The following is a 27,847-nucleotide window of genomic DNA, read 5'->3' as shown; positions in this document are numbered from 1 at the left end:
AGAACTATTCTCGGAATCGTTTTCGTTCGAAGAAAGAGCGTTCCAATCTCTCAGAGGGCTAAGCATGTACGACGATCGTATGATACTTTCGATGCGATTCCCTCAAAAACTTTGGAGGATCGTTAATGCTTGCAAGAGTGGTGCAATTCGATGGAACATCGATGGTTCGACCATCCTGTTGGATTACAAGAAATTTCAAGAGGAATATCTTGACGGAGAGAAGTCCATTTTCAAAACGAGGAATATCACGAGCTTCATCAGACAACTGAATCTCTATGGTTTTCGTAAGGTGACGTCGCATAATCGTGATCCTCTTTGTAACTCGCATAATCCAAACGTTCATGAGTTCTTGCACGATCACTTTCGTGCTGGTCGTGTCGATCTTCTCTCAAGAGTCTGTCGAAAAACCGTGGGAAGAAACAAATATTGTCAACGTCTCGGATCGCAGAGATGCACGACGATAAAACAGGAGAACTCTCCGGAAAAAGAAATACGCTCTACGTCGCGTTTACGAATGTGTCAAGTAAGTTATTCCTCCTCGTTACGTGGGTTAGTCGTCGATCGTTCTAACGATCTAAGATCTCCTTTCTTTTTTTTCCGACATAGCTTGCCTTGACCGAAGCTTTGGAACAAATAAGACGCGAGTGTCAACGAAAGTGTTCGAACGTATCGACTAGAAACGAATCCTCGTCCGTATCATCAAAACAAGGTTCTATTTATATATAACTAATGTTATCGAATTAGATTCTTCGATGTTTCTCATATTACAAAAAATTTCAATTTCAGGATTGCCAGAGCTCGAACTTTTTTCCATTCCACAAAGTGATCGTTCTCCTGAATACGCGATGAAAAACGGAATACATTTCTGTTCGAAAAAAAGTTGCAGCCCGATTAACAATGACGATCCGAATCCTTGGTTCATTCCTAATGCACATAATCTCGCTTTTTACGTGCCTTTGAATAATACCAAATAAGATCCAATTATTGTTTCTATTTTTTTACATAAACAAACGAGTTCATTCAATGTTTTGAAAATGATATTTGTCATATATAGAGTATTATATAGATTTTGCTATATATCTCTGTAAAAATATTATCTTATAGCGATAAAATAAAAAACAATGTTTATTTGAAAGAAATATTTTGAAGTTCGAAATACAAAAAAAATAATAAATTATATTCGTATGCAGAATATAAATTATGTGTTTTCACTAGTACTGGATTGTGATTGTTGACTTGTAACTCGTTTATTTTGTTCCTGTTGATGCCTCTGTAAAAAGCTTTTGAAAGATTCAGCTTGTTTCTTTTCTTCGATATCTTCTTCGTACGTATTTTCTGTTCCATCTTCATCCTCGCTTGATTCATTACCAGCATGTTTTAAATATATATCTGAAATTTCTCTACCACTACTTACAGTTGTTACAAAAGGTACAGTCTCCCCTGTAGTACTTTTTGTAGCATTTTCTAGCTGTTCCTTTTCAACCTTTTTTCTTTCAATATCTCGCTGCTGCTTCAACTTTTGCCAACTTTGTTTGTATTCACTTGAATAATATAAAATTATATTAGTTTCCTTCTCTTGTTTTTAAATCTTATTTTTTAAATTGAGATATAAATGTACCTTTCATATTCCTTAACTGCATCTTCCACAAGTTCAAAGAATTTAGTGATACCTGCTCCAGTGGCAGCTGAAACTCCACAATTACGTAAATGACAATAAAATTCATCCAGAGTAAGAGACATACTCCTTGTTAAATTACTAATATAACTAGTTTCTGAATCAAGAGCTTCCTGGAAAGCTTCAAAATCCTGCATCCAATCTACAGCGTAACTATGATCAACGATATCAATCTACAAAAATTGATTATAATAATAATTCAAATTAAATTTATTAATATCGCGTATAATTTCTTCTTACCTTATTCATAGCAACAATAAATGGTAATTTTGTTTTATATAATATGGAACATGCATATAGCATATTTGACATAAATGTAACAGGATTAACACTACGCACTGTATCCAATACATATACAACAATAGTTGGAAATTGAGATGCCAGTGCTTCTGTTATAATCCTACCACTTGCAGACCAAGTAAATACTTCTATTTGTCCTGGAGTATCCAAAATTACATACTCGTGTTCTTGACCTGCCTTATCAATAAGATCTATGACTTGATCAAATTTTGTAGAAAATAGATTCAATGTCGTAACTATACCACCATTTGGGCCTAAACTATATTGTTTCATCACTTCTTTATAATTAACAGTATCTCTTATATCTGAAATGTATCCATATCATAATTAATTAATTTAAACAAGAATATATTACATTTATCTAATTAAATATTTATATAATTAAGAGTTACCTATATTAGCAGGATAAGGAACTTCTTTACAAGCTGGATCTAAATTAATTACATATGGTTTTTTAATATTATACAAGGTAGAAACAATTCTTTGTACAAATGTTGTTTTGCCAGAACCAGCCATTCCAAGCACAATAATACAGGTTGGCTTTTTTCTTTGCGTACTTGCATTTTGTGCTTCAGTTGCTTCAGATTTCAAATTGTCTGTAGATTGCAACATTTAAATATCTACACATAAATATTTGTATGAAACAGACATTATATCAATAATCTAATCATAAATTTCGAATGAAACGTACTTATAATGAAAGAATTTCGTATCTAACCTAAAAAGATAAAAACTTTTCGCAATGTGTTTAACTAATAAATTTGTAATGACAGTTGCTTATATCGATCGTTTTGTAAACTATTAGAAATTCCACGTTTTATGGACATAAAATTAAGTATATATTTAATAATATAATTACCTCTTTTTGAAAATTGATGGGTTAGTTAGAAAACAACGTCCTTTAGAATGAAGAAGCACGGAATTTGTGTACAATATTGAGTTCTAGAGGGCGCATCTGCGTACTAATAAACAAATTACCATACATACTCTATTTCTGTCTTATCCTAACGTCGTACATACAATCCTAAAAGTCCTAAATAATTTCCCGAAATTTTTGAAAAAGTTTCAGTTATAAATAAATTATTTTCAATAAAAACAATATTTTTTCACGCGATTTTTTTCAAAGAAAATAAAATTTCTATCAAAAATTTGATAAAGTCATCCCCACATTTAAATCCATCAAAATAAGATCTCGTTCATCAAAATCAGACAAGAATTATATCTGGACTTTTTGTTGGCGTAAACCATTATAAAATTAGGGGTGATGAACAGCCTTATACGAACTCTGTTATAGAACGCCCCCATCGAATATTTTCCATATCTGGACGTAACCAAACTAATGCATTACTCCATGCATAACGCGATAAAAGATCAGCTGATATAGACATTATTCGTAGTAACAGTAAAGAGGGAATAACGGCTTATTGAATTACATCAAAATGAATATTCTTTTAAATAAATTTATAGCAAATTTAACAGAGGTGTTGATATCTCAAATAACATGACAACAAACGTATTACTATATCGTACAAACGTTTATAGAATATAGGTTATAAAAATAAACAATATCATTTAAACAATGGAAGAATACATGCATTTGTGGAGAGGTGTTGATAAATTGTCATTCACATTTAGTGAAAAACCAAATGGAATAATTAGCAAATTAATTGCCATTAAGGATTACATTTTCGTAGCAACCAATACTAATTACTTATATTATGGAGAAGTATTATTGGAAAATGATATATCTCCAACACTCAACCTTAAAAGAGCTCAGTTTGATGCTGTTGATATAGCATCTAATACAAATTATTTATTCATTGTAAATTCTAAAGGTCATGTATTAAAAGTAAATCCTCATGATATGAACATTGTTGAAACAATAATACTTAAAGAGGAACCAAAATGTTGTAGTCATGGGTATGTATTAATTGTTGATAATAGATCATTAAATTATTAAGTTTATCATTATTAAATGATCAACATTTTTATAATTCATTATCTTTTATAGGTGCAGACAAGAAAATGAAATAATTAAAGTAAAATCTGTAGCAGTTAATGATTTTTCAGCATTATTTGTTACCGAAAATGGACAACTTTGGGCGAGTGGAAATCAACCAGAGATAGATATCAATAGTGCAGAACCTAAAAAAGTAAAATTTTTTGAAGGAAGGACCATATCTCAGGTTACATGTGGCTCTAATTTTAATGTTGCTACTCTAAGAAAACCAGCAAAGACTATGAGAGATGATACGGATAGTGAAAATGAATTAGAAGAAGAAGTTTTTGTAAATTCATGTCCTCAATGTCTTAACAATATTATGTTAAGTCCTGCAAGTATAACATCATCAGATACTTGCCCAATGGGACTCCATGTTCAACAGTTCAGTGAAGATCGTTCTACTAATTCTATTAGCGCTTTATCTACTGCCAGTAAAGAACATGATATGCCTCTTGTTGAAGAATGTGATAGAAAAAATCATGATATTGTTACTGAAGAAGATAAGGAAACAGATTTGAATAATATTTCTGAATTAGATAAAGAAGAAAAAAAGAATGTAATTTTTATAAATACAGAAGCAGCACGGCAGTTTTTAACAAGACAATTATCATGGGTTTCATCTTATGGAAGTGTAAAAGAAGAATCTATTGAAAATACAGATAATCCAACCAAATTAATCAAGCAAAATGTTTCTAATATGGCTAATTTTGTATACGAAGGTGTCAAAAATGTTAGTGATAAAGTTGTTACACTCTCAAGACACATGAGTGGAAGTTCAGACATTAATGAACTTAAAGATGAGAACAATGAGCAATTAGAAGAACAAGCGGCAGAATTGTCAAAACCTGGTACAAATAATTTAGCACTTAGTTTACGCTGTGAAGAATTTCCCTGGTCATCAAGTACTGGGTCATTGGAACATGAATTATCACAACAGGGATTAAATGAAAGAATTAATGTTCTATCTCGTACAGGTAGTAACATATTGTCAACTGAACTTTGGACATGGGGTGATGTGCAATATGGACAATTAGGGACAGGAGATAATATTAAACGAATAAGGCCAATATTGGTGGCAAAACTCAATAATACAGGACTTAGAAAAATTGCTTGTGGTGCATTCCATGTAATTGCATTAACTTTAGATGGTAGAGTATTTGTATGGGGAAGAAATAATTTTAAACAAGTTACATTAAATTCAATAGCAGATCAAAGTGCACCTCAGTTGTTTAGTACAAAATTATGTTCTAATGAAAGAGCAAAAGATATAGCAGCTGGTACTGCTCATAGCTTGATAATGATGCATCATGGTTTATATTTCATAGGGCAATCAAGGTATCAATTTTATTGAAATCATAAATTTTATTTATATTTTGCATCATTCTATGCAAAGTTTAATTTAAATTCATTATTGTTTTAGTAAAGCAGCAGAAATGTTTCAATTGGATATAGAATCCACTGAGCAATCTAGCACAAAACAAATTTTTAGTTCTGGACAATATAGTTGTTGTTCCTTTATAAATGAACCTACAATAAATGTAAATGAAGATTTAGTGAATAATCAAATATTTTTAGAGCAGATGATAACAGTATATCAGAATTTAATTAAACCATTCCAAAAAAAAGTGGGTGCAACTCAAGAATCAAATGTATATGAAACTATGTGCCGTTGTTATACAGAACTATTGAATTTCAGTGTACTAAATGTTGTTAGTCTATGGGATTATTTCAAACATATTGGAGAAGCATATGAAGTTGTAATAATTGCTAATATAGAAGAATATTCCACAGTTTATAAATATTATTTAAATGTAATTTGTGATATTATTTCTTTTGGTGGCTTTATATACATTGCAAAAATAATTGAAGTACCCCAGATAGTATCAAATTTATTTATAGATAAAATGAAAGGAAATGGAACGAAAAAAGTTAACAATGAAATCGCGATAACCATGGCACTACAGCATCCACTGAAGAATCTAGATAAGTAAGTTTCTTTCTTATTTGTATACTTTGTTTTACATACAGTTATACATTATAAACATTTCAGGTACAAGAATATGATTCAAAGTTTAATGAAAAGTAATGGACAACGAATGGGTATTGAGCGACTGCATGATGCACTTATGAAATGGGAACAATTATGTGATGAACAAGAGAAGCGACAAAAAGAGGCTGAAATTACGAGATCTTTTTGGGAAAATTCAGGAAAAGTAGGGGAATTATTAAGATCACCTGAGAGAAGACTTATTAGAGAATCACGATCTCATCCTATAGCTTTATTAAATTCTGGAAGATTTTCAACACATTGGTTTATTTTGTTAACTGATATATTTATCCATGTAAGTGGAACATACCATACAGTGCATCCACTTAAAACTCTGTGGGTTGAACCATTATCAGATTCTGAATCTTTACAGGTATAAAATAATCTTTTATGATAATAATAGAATTTTATATTTATATCGATTCATTATAGCTTTATATTTATTTTAGAATGCTATATCAATTGTAACACCAGAAGATAGTTTTGTACTATACACTCCAACACCCTCTGAGCGTAATGAATGGCTGCATGCTTTACAAAACGCAATAAAATGCAGTGTACAAAGAGCAATTGGAATTGCTCTCCCAATAGTACGTTCAACCTCATTCTCTTTCACAAAGCACAGTGTTTTCAAGGATGCGAAATATACTGGTATGATAAGACATGCACTTAAAAATTTTTTAATTGTATTTCTAAAATAAATATAATTTTTTTAAAATGTAATATATAATATATTAAATAAGAATTATTATCATAGGTCGTTGGTTAAATGGTAAACCACATGGATCTGGAAAATTAGAATGGTCTGATGGTCGAATATATACTGGTCAGTTCCATAAAGGTATTATTTATGGTACTGGTAAAATGGAAATTCCAACACAAGGTATATATGAAGGACAATGGAAAGATAATCAACAAAATGGTTTTGGAACTATGAAGTAAATATATATACATATATATATATTGTACTATTTGAAAATCCTGTCAAAATAATAGATTTTACTAAAGTACTAAATATTCTAATATTTTAGGTATGTAAACGGAGATATTTATGAAGGCTATTTTAAAGATGGATTACCACATGGACATGGTGTTAAAAAAGAAGGTCACTTTATGGCTTCTGTAGCATCTGTTTATATAGGAGAATGGGCTGCAGGTGTTAAACAGGGATATGGAATTATGGATGATATTATGACTGGTATTTTTTTATTCTATAAATTTAATATAAATTTTCATCTATATAATAAATCATTAACATAACTCTATACATTTTTATATTATAGGAGAAAAATATTTAGGATCATGGAACAATGATATGAAACATGGTTGTGGTTTGATAGTTACACTTGATGGTATTTATTATGAAGGTGCCTTTAGTCAAGATGTTCTAACGGTTTGTAATTTATTTCATATTTATTATTAATGTCTCTAATATAAAATCCAAGAAAAAATCCGTTTATAAATATATTAACATTAAGGGCTATGGAGTTATGGTGTTTGAAGATGGTACTCATTATGAAGGAGAATTTAAATCTGCAGGAATATTTTGTGGAAGAGGTGTTCTAACATTTCGTACTGGTGACAGATTAGAAGGTAACATAAATGGTGCTTGGAATGAAGGTGTGAAAGTTGTAGCTACATTACACATGAATAAAGCTAGTGGAAATGTCTCAGCTAACTCTAAACCAACGTAAGTAGTTTGTATAAAAACCTGCAAAATTACTTTCTCAATTAGATAACATTTGTAATGTATCTTATGAATGTTTAGGCATATATAAAATGATATACATAAGAATGGTATAATAATAAATGTCACTCAAACAATATAATTCTCTCTAAGATAATTAACTGAAATGACATGCATTTGATATTTTTAACAGATCTTTTGGTAAATTATGTGTAGCACCAGATCAGAAATGGAAAGCTATATTTAGACAATGCTATCAACAGCTTGGTGTACCTGAATCAACTGCTAAGGCCAGCTTCAATGAAAAGTTTGCAGAGACACAGAAAGCTTGGCAAAATGTAGCAGCTATAATTACAAAATCTCATCAGAAAACATTACAACGAAAAAAGATATCTGGGAATGCATCAACAAATAAAGAAAAAAATAATGAAAGTATTGATCAGTTGGATAAAATACCTTGTTTTGGTAAAGATAAACTTACCATCCAAAGTTATAAAGAAGTACATAAATATTTAATACAAGCTTTTGAAAGTCCACATCATCCACTGGGTGCTTTATTGACAGAAATTGCAACAGTATATACAGCAACATATGGTGGTGTAAGAGTACATCCCCTTTTATTAAGCCATGCTGTCTCTGAACTTCACAGTATTACATCAAGAATATATGACATAGTAACATTATTATTTCCTGCATTATTAAGAGGTGGTAAGGAATATGTTTTAGGATCCGAGGATGATGATAAAAACGAGGGGTATGTTATATGCAGACTTACTTACAATGAATATTCTCATCTAAATTTTACTGATATTATGATATTTTATCAGGCAAGTAATAAGTGCAGCTGCAATATTACATCCAATATTACTACCACGTGTGCATTCAGCTCTTTTTGTGTTGTATGCATTACATAATAAGAAAGAAGATGATGCCTATTGGGAAAGATTAATGAAATGGAACAAACAACCAGATATAACTTTAATGACCTTTTTAGATGTTAATCAGTAAGTCTGCATGTGCACACACACAATATACATTTATAATGTATTTAGAATTATCATTACTATATATAATTATATAATTATAAATATACATTATAATCAATTCTAGAAAATTTTGGAAGGAAGTAGCCACTAGTAATTTTGGGGAAAATTCATATCAAAAAGAATCACATTTCTGTGAAGCTATAGAAGCTTTACAGCAACTAAAAACAACATTCTCTCCTTTAGAAAAATTGCTTGTTGTTAAAAATACCTTTGAACAAATGACACAAGTAAGAAACAGTCTTGTTATTTTATATTGCAAGTTTTAAAATTACATCTCATAATTATTAATACTCAATTATTAATACTCATAATTATTAATACTCAAATATTCAGGCAGTTCAGAAACATTTAGGTTCTACATATTTATGGACAATGGACGAATTATTCCCAGTATTTAGTTTTGTTGTAGTACGTGCTAGTGTATTACAATTAGGTAGTGAAATACATTTTATAGAGGATTTTATGGAACCGCGGTTACAAAATGGAGAACTTGGAATTATGTTTACTACATTAAAAGTAAGTCCTTAGTTTAAAAATATTTTTATGCTATAATACAATATATGACATATTTTATAATAATATAAATTTTCTAATTATAGGCATGTTATTATCAAATACTGCAGGAAAAAACAAATGCCGTTGATTAAAATATTTTTGATGGTAATAATAGCCATAATGAACATAAGTGCATGATATAGGATTAGTAATTTTAAATGAACAAATTTTATGTTACTTAATATATAATAATATATCTATATATAAAGTAATATCAGGATATAAGTCAGGATAAATCTTACCTCATATCTTTACAGATTTTAAAAAACTCATTAGTGTAAAAAACATATTTGTTATATACAGTTTATGTAAATTAATTGTTACAAAGATTGCAATGTGAAAGTAATATATAGTATCATCATAAATCATCTTGTATTTATATCTAAATAAGTTTAACATGTAACATAGACAATAATGTTACATATCGATTTATTTAATATTTATATTGTTGTATAGTGTATGTATATATATGAGCTTAAAGGTACAAAAGCATTAGAATATGAAGAGATAATTCTGTGCATTAAGTTTGTATGCATAGTTACCAAGCAAATTGCAGAAACATTATGTTCATTATATAATCGATATTTATTTATAAGCATGCCTTTTCCAAAGCTGTCGTTTTCAAAAGCTATAATAACCTAATTCATGCATTTTGTTCGTATAATTTTAAATATGACGTGAAAAATTAAAATTATGGATAATGAAGTATATGTGCGCGTGTGTGTGCGTTGTGTGTGTGTCAAATATCCCATATTATTTTAATTACAAATGAAAATGGAAAATTTACATCGTAAATAAAGTTCATCGTAATATTATATAAAGGTCTTCTCACACAAATCGACATAAGAGGCAATATGTATGCTTTAAGGAAATCCACCAATCAGAATCCATTATTCTCATTTACATTTTCGACGCAAGCGTAAACCGAGTGGCGCAAAATTGTATAAGTATGAAATTCATATTTACGTATCACATCTAATGGATCACATTCCTTTCTATATTTAAATTTGAAATTTCATGGTTTTTTCGAATTTTTAAAAAAACTTTATTTTCTTTGAAAAAAATCGTCAAAAAACGATATCTTTTCGGGTATAGTATATCCATAAAAATAAAGTTTTTTCAAAAATTTTCATCAGAGCTCAGAATATACTAACCTTAAATTTAAATTGCTGGCGGTGATAGAGATGATAGTATAGTGGAATGAATTAAGAAAGTAGGTTATATATTCAAAAGTTCCTTGCTATTCATCTTATTTAAGCAATAACTCTTATACAATTAAAAGATTTTGTTGTTTTTCTTTGTCCAAAAAAAGGAAAATCGATGATACGATATTTTCGAAAAAACAAAAATTTTTGTTGGAAACGGTATATATGTCCTGTTCTATTGTTAAAAATGTAAAAATATAGAAAGAAATTAAAGAGAGAGAGAGAAGTAAATAATAATAAAGACAATAATGAATTTGATAAGATGAATCGTAAGAAACACTCGATAAAAAGTCATTGTTGCTAAATTCTTGTGAATATATTACCATTGTCATCACCTTCATTACCATTATTATTATCAACGACATCATCCTGACGCCACAGGAACACATCTTACGTAATCGTCCAACCTTCACACGATTTTATTATTTTTTCTATTTTTCTATTCGAATATAAATTAAACTAATATTGAAAATTGAGAAAAACTAGAACGAATAATAAATTATTATTCTTAAGATTATCTACGTATTCTTGTGTATGAAACACGAAATATTTAATTAATATGTTTATCCTTTATTAGTTTCATGCAAATATTCGTACATCCATATTCATGCATGTTAGTTTAAATATTAGAACGTAGTAAATGAACAAATCCAACAAATTTAGGAACATTATTATAATTATTTCTTGAGAAACATTGTTTCTCTTTGTTTTATCTTTTGTACTTTTCCTAAGCTTATATATATATATATTTTTTTTTTTTTTTTTTTTTTTTTTTTTTTGATAAAAATAATAGGTTGACAAAAGAAATAATAAGAGATTCGAACACATTATTTCCTGACTCATAGAGCTTTATCTTAATTCATTAAATCAAACTATCAATTGAATATCGTTCACTGCCATGTTACTAAAATATGGTCAAATTAAAACAATGGTTTCTCCTCAACGATTACATCGTCTCTGAATAATATTTATTACTTCTATATCAATAATATACTCCTAGAAAATTTCGGCAAAATAGGTGACTCGATTTTGTGTACCTTGTGTGTTTTCGTTGTCAGATAACGTGGCATTTGTACAACGTTGTCCATTCCCGATCTCGCCATTTTTTAAACACATTTCACATATACCAACCAATCAAAACGATTGATGAGTTAATCAGTTTCTTTTTTTTTTTTTTAACGTCTACTTTAAAATTTATTGCACGTTTTTTCAAGTCATCATATTATGACTTTCTATCATATATGTATAATCACTTGTATACATTCTTTTGTCCCTCTTTTTTGTTCTCTTAAAATAGATACATATGAGATATACATTCAATATATCGGAGTAATTGCCGGTAATCTAGTATTACGTACTTCATGGTTGTACGGTGGCTCATCGTTGCTTGATCGTTAGTTCTGTATGTGGCTTTACATATCTGCCATTTTGCGACTGGTAAACATATCGTTCTCCAATTTAAATACGACTATTTCTGTCAAATGTTACATCTTAGTCTCTCCTGCAAGGGTTCGCTCGACGATCTTGTCGAGCTAACCTTTATATTTTGCGCATAATAGAAAAAGAAAAGAGAACAGGTTCTGAATCCTCGAACGATTTACGCTATCGTGCCAGTTTTTTATGCGTTGCGGTATTAAGAAGTGATTCATTTATTGCATGGTAATGAAATTTATGTCATATACATTTGTGACTATGTTTTGCATACCAAGAATTTTTTCAAGGTTTTCTACATTTTGAGTAATGTGTCATCGAACAATAACATATTTCGAACAACGCCTATTATTTTCATTTACTTCTTTTGCTATTTGTGTATCTTCTTTCTAAATCTTTTCTATTGTAAATTGAAACGTAATATTATTTAACTTTAACATTATTATTTATAAATACATTGTTTTTGCGTAATTAATCGATGATGCTGTATAAGTGAGTATAAACAAGACGTTGTTATATATATAAAAGTTTTCGTGTATCTTTACCTTTGATATCATTGCTCTTCTTATGATTGAATATCTTTTAATTTGTATGTATCTATGTTTGTTTTATTAGAATGTTGACTTCCTATTGACAAGACTATAGAAGAACTAATATATATTTGCAAAATAATATCTGAGGTTCTTTCTATTAACTCTCAAGATGATGGAAACTGATCCTCCTCAATTTTTGTCAAAAGATGATGAAATTCAATATTGGATGGATCTTGCCCATCAAATGCATCAAAGGTGATAATAGTTTTATGATTAAATATAGATAATCAATAGACAATATTTTCTAAAATATATTTAACTTATAATCGGAGTGCAGAAGATTTTCGTACAATATAAAGGATCTGTGTTATAGAAAACTGTTTCAACCATATGGATTATATATTGACTATGAATATGAAGTCTAATTTCTGATTGCAATATGAGTGTTGCATACAATTTGAAAAAGTTTTCTATAACACGGAATATACTTGGTATATTCTGGTTACCAATAATTTGTTAATATGTAGAAAAGAAGATGTTGAAAGAGAATTGGAAGAATTTCAAGAAAATTCTCAGATGTTGGAAAAAGAATTAGAAACATCTTTAGAACAAGCTGAAAAAGCAAATAGAGAATTAAGACAAAGGAATACACGACTTGCAACAGAAGTAGAACAATTGAGAACAAGATTAGATCAACAAACTGCAGATTGTGCTATGTTTCAGTCACAAGCACAAGATTTGCAATTACAACATGAACAATTGATGAAATATATTAGAGAACTAGAACAGAAAAATGATGATTTAGAAAGAGCACATAGGTATGTAATAACATTTACAAAAAGATACATCATAAATCTTATGGATGAGATATGAAATAGTTATAAAATATTGCTTATATAATTAAAGATAAAATATTTTTTACAGTCATATTACATAGTCATATGATGTATACAGTGACAGCTGGTATATATATTTTTAATGATTCATTATATATTACAGGGTAAATAGAGTAACGGAAGAAGAGATAGAAGCTAAATTTAACTTGGCAATAGAAAAGAATGCTCTACTTGAATCTGAGCTTGATGAAAAGGAAGGCTTAAAAGTCATAGTACAAAGATTAATGGATGAAATTAGAGGTTTGATAATAATTTTATATAGATATATATTTTTTCCTTCCACATTTAATACTATTTTTAATTTATTATAATTTTTTAGATTTGAAACAAGAAATTCAAGTACAAGAACGACACCAACCAGATAATGATAAGACAGCAGATAGAGTTCGTAATCTTGTAGATAGTAATAAACTACAAGTTGAACTAGAAACACATACACCACCTTCCAGTCCATTAGTTTCACAATCTATACCTTCAAATAACACGACTCCATCATTGAAAAGTAAGATTCATAATGCTTTTCGTAAGTCTAGACATGTACTTTATTTTGGATCTAAGAAAAAGCTTTCTACAAATTTATTAAAATGAAAATTTATGTTTTTAAAATAATTAGTTATTAGTGTTCCTGTTAATTATTACTTTAGAGTAATTTATATGAAACAGGAATTGACTTATTCTGTTTCTCTATATTTATTCAATATCATGAATTCTCCAATTTTGCATTATTAAAATTGTGTACTATTATAAATAAATTAATATTTGACGTTATATTAAATTGTAAATATAAGTTTGCTACATATTAAATAAAAATTATTTTCAAGCTTGTATTTTTCCAGTTTTTCAAGTTCATGTATGCTTTTCATCTGTTTATTTGAATATTAGATTGTATTTATATAATTGTTCATATTTAATTTGTACAGTAATATATTTTTTCTTATTTACTATCAGTTGGAAATGGAGTAGTAGGGGGTGTAATTGGGAACAACAATAATAATATAAATCCACCATTGGCACCATGTACCAGAATATTAGCAATGAATATGATCGGAGACCTGATGAGAAAAGTTGGAGTGAGTACAAAAATTGAATTATTAGAATGCAATAGATGTTTGTAATAGAAAAAATGAATGCTGTTGTTAAAGCTTAAAGCATGGCCTGTATTTCCTTGTAACTTTATGAATCTTGTATATTTGTCTATATGATTTCTTGTATATAAATTAGATTTTATTGGGAAAAAGTATTTAGAATAACAATTTTATTTTATTATGTATATATATATATATATATATATATATATATATATATACATTTTTTAAATAAATTCAATAAAATTATATTATTTTATTTAATTGATGATATTAGTATCCTTTTTTTTGTATAAGAATGTAGTTATTACTAGTAGCCAGTGTTTTGGTAGCTTGACAGATGGGTCTGCATGGACTGTAGGAGGGTGAAATGTACTTGTCCAAATGGAAAAAAATCAAATACCATTCCACCAAATAATGCACCATCGATTCAAGTTTATACACCTACACAGTGTATTAGGCAACAACCTAGACCAGCCAAATGCAGACAATCTTCGTGATACCTCATCATTAAATTATTTTCCATCTCCTTATAATGCAGGTCTTTATTTGTTTTTCTTTATATTTTCTTTAATCTCCATTGCTTTCATGCTTATTTATATCATCAATGATAGATATTTGAACAATTCTTTTTTTTTTTTTTTGTAATATTGGGTTTATAATTCTTATCTCAGTATATTTCTATTTATTTTTAGTAAATAATAAAGTGCTCATGCATGTTTTGCTATATGGGTTGGAGGATTAGGATTGATGTATTGCATGTTTTATTATACATTAGGATTATTTTTTATTGTATTTTCAATTTCTTTCAGTTGAATAGTATATAAATTTAATTATTTTCATGATATAAAGAGAACTAATTCATTAATATGCTACATTAACATATTGTATTTGTTCTTATTTAATTTCTTATTTCAAAAATCTCATAAAGAGAAAATAATTATTTAATTAGAAAATAATCATTGCATATAATAAATTATATAAAAATTGGTAATATATTTTATTTCTATTTATTCTAATGTTACAATCTAGATTAATGTAATTAACTCTTGTAAGGATATTTATAAAATTCTTTATTAATAATAAAAATTTGTTCATATAGGCTTTGGAAAACAAATTGAATACATGTAGAAATGCATCACGAGAGGACCAAGCTGTACGTGATCTTTACAGGTAACATTTCTATCAAACTTTCACATGGAATTGTGCTGTTCCTTATTTGTGCTGTTACATAACCCTCAAAAGTAAATATTATGTACCTGCAAACATTTTTATGTATAAAATGTAATATATTCAAATTGAATAATTTTGTGGAACTAATCAATTGGAAAGGTACATGATACTGGCCAAATAAAATAAAGTGTACTTATTGTTAAGTTAATTCACTGGTTGTGTATACACTCTCTAGTGCTTCTTATGAAATGGTTATAGACTTGTGTATATTTAAAATTTTGTACTATCTTAGTGGCATAGCTTTTCAATTTCTTTCTTTGATATGAAAGAAATTAGATAATACTATCTCAGTTGCATAGCTTTCCATTTTAGTATTCTGAACATATTTTCTAAGACTGTATAAAATATACATATAACAGTCATAATAATTTTCTAAACAAACTTTATATTTTTTATATTTTTGTTAGTTCCGAAAAATATATTTTCAATTTCATTTTCTTATAGACAATATATTAATTTTTTATACTTCTGTTGTTAGAAAGATGAAGATATTATATAAACTCTGTTATATGAAGATGTAAAAGCTTATGTATTATTGCATTTATGTATTATCTCAGAATAATTTTATATTTCTAAATTAGAAAATTATTTGAATATTAAAATGATGATACATAATATTAAATTGTTCTTTGTGAAAGGATATGAATAACTTCTAAAATTAGAATGTCTGTTAAATAATTTTATCATATAATATTTTTTTTTATTTCGCACATTATATTTATTATTTGTTAATATTAAAATTTTAATATATGTAAAAATATATATTCGATACATATATATTATTTTTTTTCACAAAATTAATTTACTTTTCACAAAAAAATTTGCTTTATTACACGCATTAAATGCTTGTTGTATGCTTACTTTTTTTTATATATGTGGATAACATCTTAAATATTGATCCAAAAATATCACATCTGTTTATTGTAATGTGATGTTAATCAAAATTCGTTTATGAAAAAATTGTGAAATTTAATTTTATATTATTTACTTTGTTAAGTTATTATATAGCGTATTTTTTAGTAATTTATATCTTATTATATGTTAATATAGAATTTATTATAAGTAACAGTTGAGCCACTAATTCAAAGATATGCTTTTATTGTGGCACATCATTTTGTTTTAATATATCAATCTAAACTGTTAATTCTGCAAATGTAAGAAACATAAGAATATATGTGGCTCAACTAATAATCAGATATTAAATCATCAACCAACATGTAGTGCAAGTATGGTTTGTTTAGCAGTTACAATATATCATTTGCATGAATTTTGTTTAAAAAAGAAAAATGATTTTTATTCTATTTGTCATATCCGTGTAAATAAACATATCTAACTACTGCATAAATATATGTTATTAATATCATGTAAAATGTTTTTTTTTATAATTTCTCATGTATATTTATGCGGTAAGTTGGTAATTGTGGAAACTAAAGAATTTCTATACTAAAATAAATGAAGAGTAGAGCTGAAATGTTATTTTGTTAAAATATGAAAGTAACAAAACATTGTTGCATTTGTTTAATCAGGAGTAGACGACAAGTGAGAGGCGCAGCCTCAGGAAACAACAACCACATTCGATTGTAACAAGGTATTTTTTGCTATAATAAGCCTAAAAAAATGTGCAATTATGTTTAAGAATGTTTATTGCTTTAATAAGAATGTTTATTAATTCATAGATAAATTATTAGAGAATGACATAATTGTGTCAGTTAAACACATCTCTATACGTCTATTTTGGACAAAAAATATTTTTTACTATAATGTGACAAAGATTTATGAGTAGAATTTGGCATATTTATTAGATTTTTTGGTTAATAATTACTGAAACAAAAATTTAATTTATATGTGTATAGAACGCGCGAGCGCGCGACTAAGTTCTTCATTATATAACTGATTAACATAAATACGAATGAAGGTTAATATATACTATTTGACATGAAATTTGAGTATTTTTCATTATAGCAATAACAAACAGATATATTAATAATGTTTCTTTTTGTAAAAGACTTTTATAAAGTACATTTGAATTTAATTGTGGAGTTATACAACCATATTTTAAAATGGTATAATTAAAATTTGTAAATAGATTAGTGCCGTATTATGAATATTAAGGCAATATATATGGACTGTTTAGTTATTTATATTGTAGTATTAAAAACCTAATTTAAATAAATCAATCACGAATGTTGTTTTTAATATTTAGTTTTAATTTCATTAAAAGAATTGTTTGTTATTGTTAAAAAGTGATGTGTAATAATTATAATGGTAACTTATTAATTTATTGGATATATATAGATATTATGTATCCATATAACTTTTATGGTCATAGTTTTAAGTATACTTTTCTATTATAGAATTCATTACAACATCGAGAATAATACATGTATATACTATGTATATTAGTATATACACTCTGCATAATTTTGACAATATCTTAATATCTTATTAACAATTTATTTTACTGTTTATTTGTAAGTTGTATATTGGTGCCATTAGATTTATAAAAGATTTCATTATATAAACAATTTTTGCGTTGTCATAAATTGTTATATTATATTTCATATATAAATTATGGTATTGTACTTTAATATATAAAATAGCAAAACATATTTTTATTTCAATGCGTTTGAATGTATTTTAATTATAACACAATCTATATTTTCTATAATGTAAGATATTAATATACATACTCACACTTTTATTTATCTTTTAATATCATACACAACACATTGCTGAAATATTAGTTTTAGGAATACATTTTTTCTTCATCAATGTAAAAATATATAAGAAGTTACACGTTAAAATAATGAAAAATAAATCATAGATATCTTTAAACTTAATAGAATCTAGTTATAACTGTTATTTATTTACATCTGTTTGCTAATAAATAAATTTTCTTGAATTGCTTACAACATTATTTATATCCTTTACACCATAATATTTGTATTAAGTTATACTTAGTCAATTATTGACGAAAAACATTATAATAAAAATAAAAATTAAAAAAATATCACATGAATACAACGTGTTAAAAAAAAAAAATACTAACATGTACAATATACTAGGATTACGTCTATAAGTAAAATAATTGCGCTACATTTATTTTGCATATTCAAATATTTGTTCATATGTTTGAATACTAGATGGCGCACGTATTCCTCATCGTATGGTAAATACCGTTCAGAAGTATTCTTCTTCTTATGTTCCTTCTTAGTTCTATTGTCTTATGCTTTTAAAAACAAAATTAAATAAAAAAACGGTTGATCAAAAAGAGATACTTTTATGTCTCGCAAAGCGCAGACTTTAGAAAAAATAAATTCTACGAGAAGTTCCTGTGACGTAGAATGACGTAACCTTTGGTCAAACTAATCAATAAAGTGAGAGGATGATCCAATCTAATTATTCAGAGAATGTGTGCGGCCAGTTAAATAAGAAGTTTTAGCCAATCAGTGAGGAGTAAATTGCCGCAGTGCCGCCATTGGCTCTTCGTCGTAGCTCTTCCCCCAACAGGCGGCGAAAACGCCCAATGAAAGGTCAGGCATCCAAGATATTGCGCGTGGTGGGGATGAGGCGTGCACTTGACAAGTATCTCACACTTGTGTTAGCTTTCATTATTTTTCTCTTTCCTTTGTTTTACAGTCTCCATTGTTTTCCTTTGTCTGATAATGAGAAACGTAATACACATTGTTGAACATATATAATTGATATATCGCTTACAATAGGTTTCCATATAGTTGATTCATGAAACAACAGTTTCCTTTATCCTAAATCAAGTGTCGGCGTAGCGTAATATTATGTAATGATCAATAAACGAAATGGAAACCTATCTTACCAGTGTAAGAATTAGACATATTTTAATATAAATATCTATAATTTTTATATTGTAAGTATATTATATTATATATATTATATGTATAAATTTTTATAATACGTAACTGTTTTTTATCATTGTATAAAGAGAGGTGTGCATAACAAATGAAGTGGAAGAATAATGGACGTCAAACATGAGAATTACGTGCGTGAGTCCACAAAGCTTTATCCCCAATAGCACGCAGCATCTCACGCATCCGCAGCCGCAGCTGCTATTAAACATTGCCGCCACCAACTAAAAGGAGAGTTACAACGAACCAATCACGAAACCGTAGAAAATCACTACATGTTGATTGGATAACGCTTCTTATTTAACAGGTTGTATAAATTGTCCCGACCGTGTTGCTTACATCATTTCGATGTATTGATTATTATAATATTATTGAGCTTGTTGCTCATTTATTATTCCATTATACGATTTATTTAGCTTTGCTTTGTTCCGATTATTATCCGATTCTCAATTATTACTATTATCTTGAACCGATCGTCATTTTTTATCAGCTTTTGTTATTGTATTAAATAAATTTAGCATTATTAAATAGTCAAGTTAATAATCCCGGTTGTGTTTACAAAAGCGATTCGCTTTTCCGATTCTTATCGAGACGAATCTTAATTCTATTTCTATTTACAAATCACTTAAACGCAATCGAAGAATTTGTTCTTCGCGGTAATCGGTCAATAAATTCTTTTCTGCAATTTCATCGCCAATGAATTCTATTCTCATCTAATACATTATTAATGAAAGTAATCAACCTATTTAGCGGTAAATATATTCAATTTACCCATAAAAAAATGGATTTAAATATCGAGTTTCCATTAACCAGTCCTCATCACATGAAGATGAACTGATCAAAGATAAAATTCTTAGCATTCCCATTCGTCGAAACTAATGGTATGTATGATTTGATTGGTTTGTATACTCCGTTTGGCATATGATCAGGTGTTTAGTTCAATGCCATAGGAGGGCACAGCAGGTGAGGCTGAAAGGTCCGAATTCATGTTCTAGAAGGTCGTCGAAGGGAATTTATTTTCTTTCAGGCCAATGCGTCATAATGCGTAAATCAATACAATAGTATTGATTATTTAGTAGTCCGTCGAAACCCTTATAGTATTCCTGCATCTCCCATCGTCTTAAGACCATTTTTAAAGAATATTCAAGTTGTGTCATTTTATTCGTGTTAATTTATATTTATTAAAAAATACGTGCAACAGATCAACGAAAACTTCTCAGCGTTTTTTAAATCGACGTTCGTATAAATTTATTTATTAGACTTTATTATATATTTCATAATGGAATTCCTTTACAAAACAATTTGTGATAATATTATCGATACGGAGAGTCAATTACAGTTCCTATATCATTTTAATATATTGATAACTAACGAAGAACGTATAATAAGTACTCTTATAATTATGAAAAAATTTAGTGTTTTTCTGGAAATAAGAGAGTTGTCAAAAAATTCTGCATATTCTATAAAATTTAGACTGGAGGGAAATAAGTTATTTCTATCATCTTCTCTCAATGGATATAAGTGTATCAAAGTAATAGAATTATATACAAAAAGTATAGCTTATGCAAATCCTTTATCAGAAGAACTTGCTTTGGCTTATGGCAATAGATCTGCTGTTTTATTAAAAATTCATAAGTATGAACTCTGTATTCAAGACATCGATAGAGCATTATCTCTGAATTATCCTGATCAATTAAAAATTAAATTATATATACGTAAAGTAGAGTGTTTGGTACTCATAGGAGAATCCTCTATAATAGAAGATTATGAGAATGCACTTTATTGGTTGAATAAGATGCCACGAAATGATCCTAATAAGAAGATTTATCAATCAAAATTAGAATATTTATATGAGCAATCAAAAAAAGGATTAAAGAAGAATAAAGAAAAACAGCAACCGAAGAATCAACATCTTTGTAAAATTAAATCTCGTAATACAGAAGTTCCATGCGCATCAGATGCAGTAGCTATTAAGTACAATAATACTTATGGAAGACATATTGTTGCTACCCGTGACATTTCTCCTGGTGAAGTCATTGCTATAGAGAAACCTTATTCTTTTCTTTTAAAACCAGAAAATATTTATACTCATTGTTCAAATTGTATGGAAGTTTCTTTAGCAAGTATCCCTTGTGACCATTGCGTTTATGCAATGTACTGTTCCGAAAAATGCAAATTAGAAAGTTGGAAGAAATATCATGATATGGAATGTCCTGTATTTTCAGTATTCTTTGCAATTTCTGATTACATTAAGCTTGATTTATTTAGCTTAAGAATTATGATACAAGCAATAAAAGAGGCCAGAAATTTTAAAAATTTAAGAAAGTGGATTAAACATGTTGATGAATGGGATGGTAATTATAAATTAATACGTAATTTTTGAAAGATGGAATAATGATATTAACTAATTCTTTTTTCTATTTTACAACTATTTGTTATAGATCCTAGAACAAAAGGTTTTTGTTCCGATAAGAAACTTCATAGTGATAGATATGTAAGTGTGTATAGTCTTACAACGAATACTGAAAAGAGATCAGTAATTGATCTATTTAAAAGATCTATAGATAGTTGTGTTCTTTTATATATACTTGCTACACGTACTACAATATGTGGACATAAATTAGAACGTAAATTATCTGCATTACTTGAAAACGAAAACGCTATACTAATTGGCGGGCTTATATTACAGCATCAACAAATGATACCTAATAATGCTCTTAGCGTAAGTATTTGCTTTTACTATTTTGTTTTCATATCGTAATAGGATTTTATTACAGTTTCTTGAAGAATACGGTTTAGATGGTAGAGAACGTGGTATTGTAGTAATGCCATTTTATAGTCTGTTTAATCATAGCTGTAATCCAAATGTAGTAAGATATTCAAGATCTAAAGAAGTGATTATGCGTGCTATTTTTCCTATAAAGAAAGGAGAACAGGTACTTATTTATTTTTGAAGTTGTAAGAAATATTTTACTACGTTTTTAGTAATAAAACTTATTTATGAAATTCTTATAGCTTTTTGATAATTATGGTCAGCATTATGCCATAATTGAACAGTCAAGGAGACGAGCAAATTTTTTGCAACAATATTATTTCTTGTGCAAGTGTTCAGCATGCAAATCGGATTTGCCTCAATATAATGGCTTATACTTTTTGGAAGTATGCACAATTTATAAATTCAGTTATATTATTTATATAAAAATTGTTATTTTTTATAAAAAATCTTCTGTTTTAATATATAGCAGGTCGTACAAAAGCAATCTGAGAAAGTGATGATCAAAAAGATTCTAAAGAAGTTAGAGAAATACATGTCTTTAGCAATTATGGATGAAGTTGATAACAAGGAACATATAATAAAAGAGTTATCAAAGATGATACAAGTAATACATGATCATGTTTCCATACCGAGTAAAGAAATAAATGACATTGTGGAAACTTTAAAACGTATGTTATGTTTAACTGGAAACAAATTTGTTTTACCAAAGATATAAATGGTAAATGGTATATTCTATCCTATGGTAAGTGTGTGTATTCTCATTTGTTTTAAATAAATAAATGATAAACGAAAATAATAGATGTGCCAATGTATGTGAACAATACGTAATTTTGATCTAAATGTAACAATGATAACTATATGTATTCTCATTTGTTTTAAATCAATGAATCATATATAAGAATAATAAATGTGAAAAATATATATGAATAATAAATAAATGTGATAAATGTGCGAATAATAAATAAATGTGATAAATGTGCGAATAATAAATAAATGTAATAAATGTGCGAATAATAAATAAATGTAATAAATGTGCTAATAATAAATAAATGTAATAAATGTGCTAATAATAAATAAACGTAATAAATATATATGAATAAAAATTGAATGTGGTATAAATATAACAATAATAACTATGTGTAGTCTCATTTGTTTTAAGAGTAAAATTAATAAAAAAGAAGTAAATTACACACACATACACACACACGTACGCACGTACACGCCCATAAGCGCACGCATGACACGCCCATGTGCGCGCGCACGCACCCACGCACGTACACGCCCATACGCGCGCGCAGGCACCCACGCACGTACACGCCCATGCGCACGCACAAATATATTTTCTATTTTATGTATTTTGTTTGTTTGTATATTTTTATCTATTTTGTCTGTTTGTATATTTTTCATATGTTAAATACTATGTAACAAAATATTTATATTAAAAAATTTCGTTCACGATATGTTCACGATATTTTTTTTTCAAAGACAAGCATTTTAATCTAAATACATAAAAATACTTTGAAATTTATTTGAAAAATATCTTTTAATTTATCGTAAAAGATATTGTACATTATTAAAATATATTATTAATAATAGTCGATGAAACGTATAAAAAATTGACTTACCTTGGTAATTACTTCATTATATAAGTGAGACACCATATATTGCAAAAAAAAAACTAGTCGAATTTTTATATTTTTGAAGTAGAGTATGGAATACAAATCCTATAATAAAATATATTACTAAATTGATATGATATGAATTACTAGTTAGTTAGATCATATACGATCACTTTCACTTAGATTCACTTAGCAGTTCATTGTAAAGTTTTGTGTTTAAATGTATATAACATGAGTAATTTACTACGATTATTATTCAGGTTATTGCGTAGTTATTATTCCGATATACAATTTATTTGACTCAGTCTTTGTTACGATTATTATTCGATTCTCAATTATTATTTTTATCCTGAACCGACCGCCATTCTTGCAATTGGTAGTTTTATTATTTTTACAGTTTTATCTATTGTTACTGTTTTAAATAAATTTAGCATTATTAAACAGTTCAAGTTAATAATCCCGGTTGTGTCTACGAAAGCGACTCACTCTTCCGATTTTTATCAAGATGAATCTCAATTCTACTTCTATTTATAAATCACTTAAACGCGATCGAGGAATTTGTTCTCCCCGCACAGTCGACAAATTTTTTTCTGCAATTTCGCCGCCAATGAAATCTAATATCATTTGGTACAGAGCCAATCGAGGGAATCGACTTATTTGGCGGTAAATATATTCAATCACCAATTCACCAATAAAAGAAGTGGATTTAAACATCGAGTCCCCATCAGCCAATCCTCATCACAGAAACATCACGTGATCGGAGGTAAATCGCAGCGTTGCCATTCGTTGAAAGTATAATTGGCTGTCGGTCTGGCATACTACTAAATGCCAGTTCCTTGCCACAGAATTGCACACTGCAGATGAGGGCCAAGAAGGCACATAATTTCACGTCGCAGAATCTCGTCGAAGACAGTTTATTTCCTTAAGACACGTGCTCGTGAGACGTAACAATACCAAAATATTGGTCATCTTAATACAGTGTTTTGGAAACACTCACGGTATTATATATATTCATATATCATTTTTATAGAATATAGAAATTGTGTTATTTTGTTCGTATTAATTTATATTTATTAAAAAGTATGTGCAATAGATCAACAAAAAGTTCTCATTGTTTTTCAAATTAATGTTTTTACAGATTTGTTTATTACACTTTATTACATATTTGACGATGGAAATTATTCATGAAACACTTCGTAGACGCATTAAGGAAGCGAACAAAGATACATGGCTAACAGATAAATTTAACACATTGAAAAATGATGAAGAACGTGTGATATTTACTTTTGAAGTGATGCAAGAATTCAATGTTGTTCCTAAAGTAAAAAATGTGCCAAAAAATCTTGTAGATTCTATAAAATTTAGAGAAGAAGGAAATAAGTTGTTTCTTACAAACCCTCTCAATGGATACAAATGTATTAAAGTATTAGAATTATATACAAAAAGTATAGCTTATGCAAATCCTTCATCAAAAGAACTTGCTTTGGCTTATGCCAACAGATCTGCTGTTTTATTAAAAATTCATAAGTATGAACTCTGTATTCAAGACATCGAAAGAGCATTATCTCTGAATTATCCTGATGAATTAAAAGTCAAATTATATGTGCGTAAAGTAGAATGTTTAGTATCAATTGGAGAGTCTTCTATAAAAGAAGATTATGAAACTGCACTTCATTGGTTGGAAAAGATGTCGTTAAATGATCCTAATAGAAAAAAGTTTCAATCAAAATTACGATATTTACATGGACAATCAAAAAAAGGGCTAAAAAGCAATAAAGAAAAACAGCAACCAAAGAATCAGCTTAATCTTAAAGTTAAATCTCATAATATAGAAGTTCCATGCGCATCAGATGCAGTAGCTATTGAATACAATGATACTTATGGAAGACATATTGTTGCTACCCGTGACATTTCTCCTGGTGAAGTCATTGCTGTAGAGAAACCTTATTCTTTTCTTTTAAGACCAGATAATATTTATACTCATTGTTCATATTGTTTGGAAGTTTCTTTGGCAAGTATACCTTGTGATCATTGCGTTTATGCCCTGTATTGTTCTGAAAAATGTAAATTGGAAGACTGGAAGAAATATCATGATATAGAATGTCCCGTATTTTCAATATTGTTTGAGATTTCTGATTATATTAAGGTTGATCTGTTTAGCGCCAGAATTGCAATACAAGCGATAAGAGAGTTTAAAAGTTTGGAAAATTTAAGAAAGCAGATTAAGGAAGTTGATGAATGGGATGGTAATTATAAGTTAATACATAATTTTTGAAATATGGAGTAATGGTATTAACTAATTCTTTTTTTTTTAATTTTACAACTGTTTGTTATAGATCCTAGAACAAAAGGTTTTAGTTCCGATAAGAAACTTCACAGTGATAAATATATAAGTATATATTGTCTTACAACCAATACTGAAAAAAGATCAGCAATTGATCTATTCAGAAGATCTGTAGATGCTTGTATTATTTTATATTTACTTGCTACACGTACCGCGATATTTGGCGATAAATTGGAAGATGAATTATCTGCATTAGTTAAAAACAAAGATGTTACACTAATTGGTGGGCTTATTTTAAGGCATCAACAATTAATACCTAGTAATGTTCATAGTGTAAGTATTTGCTTTTTCTTTTTGTTTTCATATCATAATTGAATTTTATTACAGTTTAGTGAAGAATACGTTTTAGATAGTAAAGAACGAGGTGTTGTAGCAATGGCATTTTATAGCCTGTTTAATCATAGCTGTAATCCAAACGTACTAAGGTTTTCAAGATCTAGAGAAATGATTATGTGTGCTGCTTATCCTATAGAGAAAGGAGAACAGGTACTTATCTATTTTTGGAATTGTAAGAAATATTTTATTACGTTTTTAGTAATAAAACTTGTATATAAAATTCTCGTAGCTTTTAGATAATTATGGTCAGCATTATGCCATAATGGGAAAATCAAAAAGACAAGAGGGACTTCTGAAACAATATTATTTCGAATGTAATTGCATAGCATGTGACGAGGATTGGGCTCCATATTTTGCTCTATATTCTTACCAAGTATCTACAATTTATAAATTCAGTTATATTATTTAGATTATAATTTTTATTTTTTTTATAAAGTCTTCTTTTAATATATAGGATTTAGGAACAAATTATGATAACTGGATTATCGCGAAGGCTCTAAGAAAGTTCGAGTCATATGTCTCTTTAGCAACTATGGATGAAGTTCATGACAAACCGCATATAATACGAGATTTATTAAAGATGGTACAAGTTTTATATGATCATGCTCCAATGCCTTGTAAAGAAATGAATGAGGTTGTGGAAACTATAAAACGTGTGTATTGTTTAAGTGGAAACAGATTTGACTTGCCTGTAATATAAATATAATAATGATAGCTGCGTGTATTCTTATTTGTTTTAAATAAATAAATGATTAATAAAAATTATAAATGTGATATAAATATAACAATGATAATTGTGTGTATTCTCATTTGTTTTAAATAAGTAAATGATAAATAAGAATAATAAATATGATAAATATATGTAAATAATAAATAAATGTGATAAATATAGGTGAATAATAAGGAAATGTGATATAAATATAACAATGATAACTATGTATTCTCATTTGTTTTAAATAAATGAATAGATAATACACACATACACACAGCATGGAACAGAAATATTATATTTTCTGTTTTATCTATTTTATTTATTTTATCTATTTAGTCTTAGTTTGTATATTTTTCGTATGTTAAATACTATGCAATAAAATATACTAAAAAATTTCGAATATTCACGTATCATATTTTTCTCAAAAGACAAGCATTATAATTTCAATACGTAAAAATACTTTAAAATTTAATGTAAAAGATAT

General features: G+C 28.0%; 6 protein-coding genes across 14 annotated transcripts; 5 read left to right on the top strand and 1 right to left on the bottom strand.

Annotated features, from left to right (window-relative positions):
- On the top strand, nucleotides 1-1,139 carry LOC127065553 (heat shock transcription factor, X-linked member 4-like). Its single transcript, XM_050998029.1, has 3 exons — nucleotides 1-523; nucleotides 607-709; nucleotides 787-1,139. Exons 1-3 carry the CDS (start codon nucleotides 65-67, stop codon nucleotides 972-974), a joined length of 750 nt encoding a protein of 249 aa, XP_050853986.1. The 5' UTR covers nucleotides 1-64; the 3' UTR covers nucleotides 975-1,139.
- Nucleotides 1,108-11,712, bottom strand: LOC127065490 (GPN-loop GTPase 1). 2 transcript variants are annotated; one of them, XM_050997918.1, is made up of 6 exons: nucleotides 11,555-11,712; nucleotides 2,835-2,937; nucleotides 2,368-2,595; nucleotides 1,916-2,280; nucleotides 1,619-1,848; nucleotides 1,108-1,541 (listed from the first exon to the last, which is right to left on the bottom strand). In XM_050997918.1, the coding sequence occupies exons 3-6, from the start codon at nucleotides 2,585-2,587 to the stop codon at nucleotides 1,199-1,201; spliced, it is 1,158 nt and encodes a 385-aa protein (XP_050853875.1). In that variant the 5' UTR covers nucleotides 2,588-2,595; nucleotides 2,835-2,937; nucleotides 11,555-11,712; the 3' UTR covers nucleotides 1,108-1,198. The 2 variants fall into 2 exon arrangements, with proteins under 2 accessions (XP_050853875.1, XP_050853884.1); XM_050997927.1 differs by having other exon boundaries at nucleotides 2,368-2,571.
- LOC127065423 (alsin) lies at nucleotides 3,015-9,500 on the top strand. The gene is made up of 14 exons (XM_050997743.1): nucleotides 3,015-3,895; nucleotides 3,987-5,312; nucleotides 5,398-5,964; nucleotides 6,028-6,397; nucleotides 6,474-6,675; nucleotides 6,782-6,962; nucleotides 7,056-7,222; nucleotides 7,308-7,417; nucleotides 7,503-7,714; nucleotides 7,905-8,465; nucleotides 8,539-8,715; nucleotides 8,822-8,984; nucleotides 9,091-9,273; nucleotides 9,357-9,500. Exons 1-14 carry the CDS (start codon nucleotides 3,555-3,557, stop codon nucleotides 9,402-9,404), a joined length of 4,608 nt encoding a protein of 1,535 aa, XP_050853700.1. The 5' UTR covers nucleotides 3,015-3,554; the 3' UTR covers nucleotides 9,405-9,500.
- On the top strand, nucleotides 10,127-17,913 carry LOC127065501 (nuclear distribution protein nudE-like 1-B). Of its 7 annotated transcripts, XR_007782057.1 has the most exons (9): nucleotides 11,931-12,176; nucleotides 12,564-12,736; nucleotides 13,009-13,299; nucleotides 13,481-13,617; nucleotides 13,697-13,879; nucleotides 14,326-14,447; nucleotides 14,795-15,003; nucleotides 15,565-15,635; nucleotides 17,222-17,286. XR_007782057.1 is itself a non-coding variant. In XM_050997958.1 (8 exons), exons 2-7 carry the CDS (start codon nucleotides 12,651-12,653, stop codon nucleotides 14,960-14,962), a joined length of 987 nt encoding a protein of 328 aa, XP_050853915.1. In that variant the 5' UTR covers nucleotides 10,127-10,259; nucleotides 12,564-12,650; the 3' UTR covers nucleotides 14,963-15,003; nucleotides 15,565-15,843. The 7 variants fall into 7 exon arrangements, 6 of the variants coding, with proteins under 6 accessions (XP_050853915.1, XP_050853914.1, XP_050853897.1 ...); XM_050997958.1 differs by lacking the exons at nucleotides 11,931-12,176; nucleotides 17,222-17,286 and adding an exon at nucleotides 10,127-10,259 and having other exon boundaries at nucleotides 15,565-15,843; XM_050997957.1 differs by lacking the exon at nucleotides 17,222-17,286 and having other exon boundaries at nucleotides 11,820-11,954; nucleotides 15,565-15,843.
- A 1,857-nt stretch (nucleotides 17,914-19,770) lies between these two features.
- Nucleotides 19,771-23,455, top strand: LOC127065455 (SET and MYND domain-containing protein 4-like). Of its 2 annotated transcripts, none has more exons than XM_050997813.1 (5): nucleotides 19,771-21,930; nucleotides 22,018-22,298; nucleotides 22,354-22,512; nucleotides 22,592-22,735; nucleotides 22,822-23,455. In XM_050997813.1, exons 1-5 carry the CDS (start codon nucleotides 20,856-20,858, stop codon nucleotides 23,065-23,067), a joined length of 1,905 nt encoding a protein of 634 aa, XP_050853770.1. In that variant the 5' UTR covers nucleotides 19,771-20,855; the 3' UTR covers nucleotides 23,068-23,455. The 2 variants fall into 2 exon arrangements, with proteins under 2 accessions (XP_050853770.1, XP_050853761.1); XM_050997804.1 differs by having other exon boundaries at nucleotides 22,819-23,455.
- A 1,337-nt stretch (nucleotides 23,456-24,792) lies between these two features.
- On the top strand, nucleotides 24,793-27,480 carry LOC127064087 (SET and MYND domain-containing protein 4-like). The gene is made up of 6 exons (XM_050994637.1): nucleotides 24,793-24,969; nucleotides 25,110-26,217; nucleotides 26,308-26,588; nucleotides 26,643-26,801; nucleotides 26,881-27,024; nucleotides 27,106-27,480. The coding sequence occupies exons 2-6, from the start codon at nucleotides 25,143-25,145 to the stop codon at nucleotides 27,349-27,351; spliced, it is 1,905 nt and encodes a 634-aa protein (XP_050850594.1). The 5' UTR covers nucleotides 24,793-24,969; nucleotides 25,110-25,142; the 3' UTR covers nucleotides 27,352-27,480.
- The last annotated feature ends 367 nt before the right edge of the window (nucleotides 27,481-27,847 follow it).

Source organism: Vespula vulgaris, chromosome 1, assembly GCF_905475345.1.
Source record: "Vespula vulgaris chromosome 1, iyVesVulg1.1, whole genome shotgun sequence".
Classification (NCBI taxonomy): Eukaryota; Metazoa; Arthropoda; class Insecta; order Hymenoptera; family Vespidae; genus Vespula; species Vespula vulgaris.
Note: the sequence above shows the minus strand (reverse complement) of the source record. Positions and strands in the feature narration are given on the sequence as shown.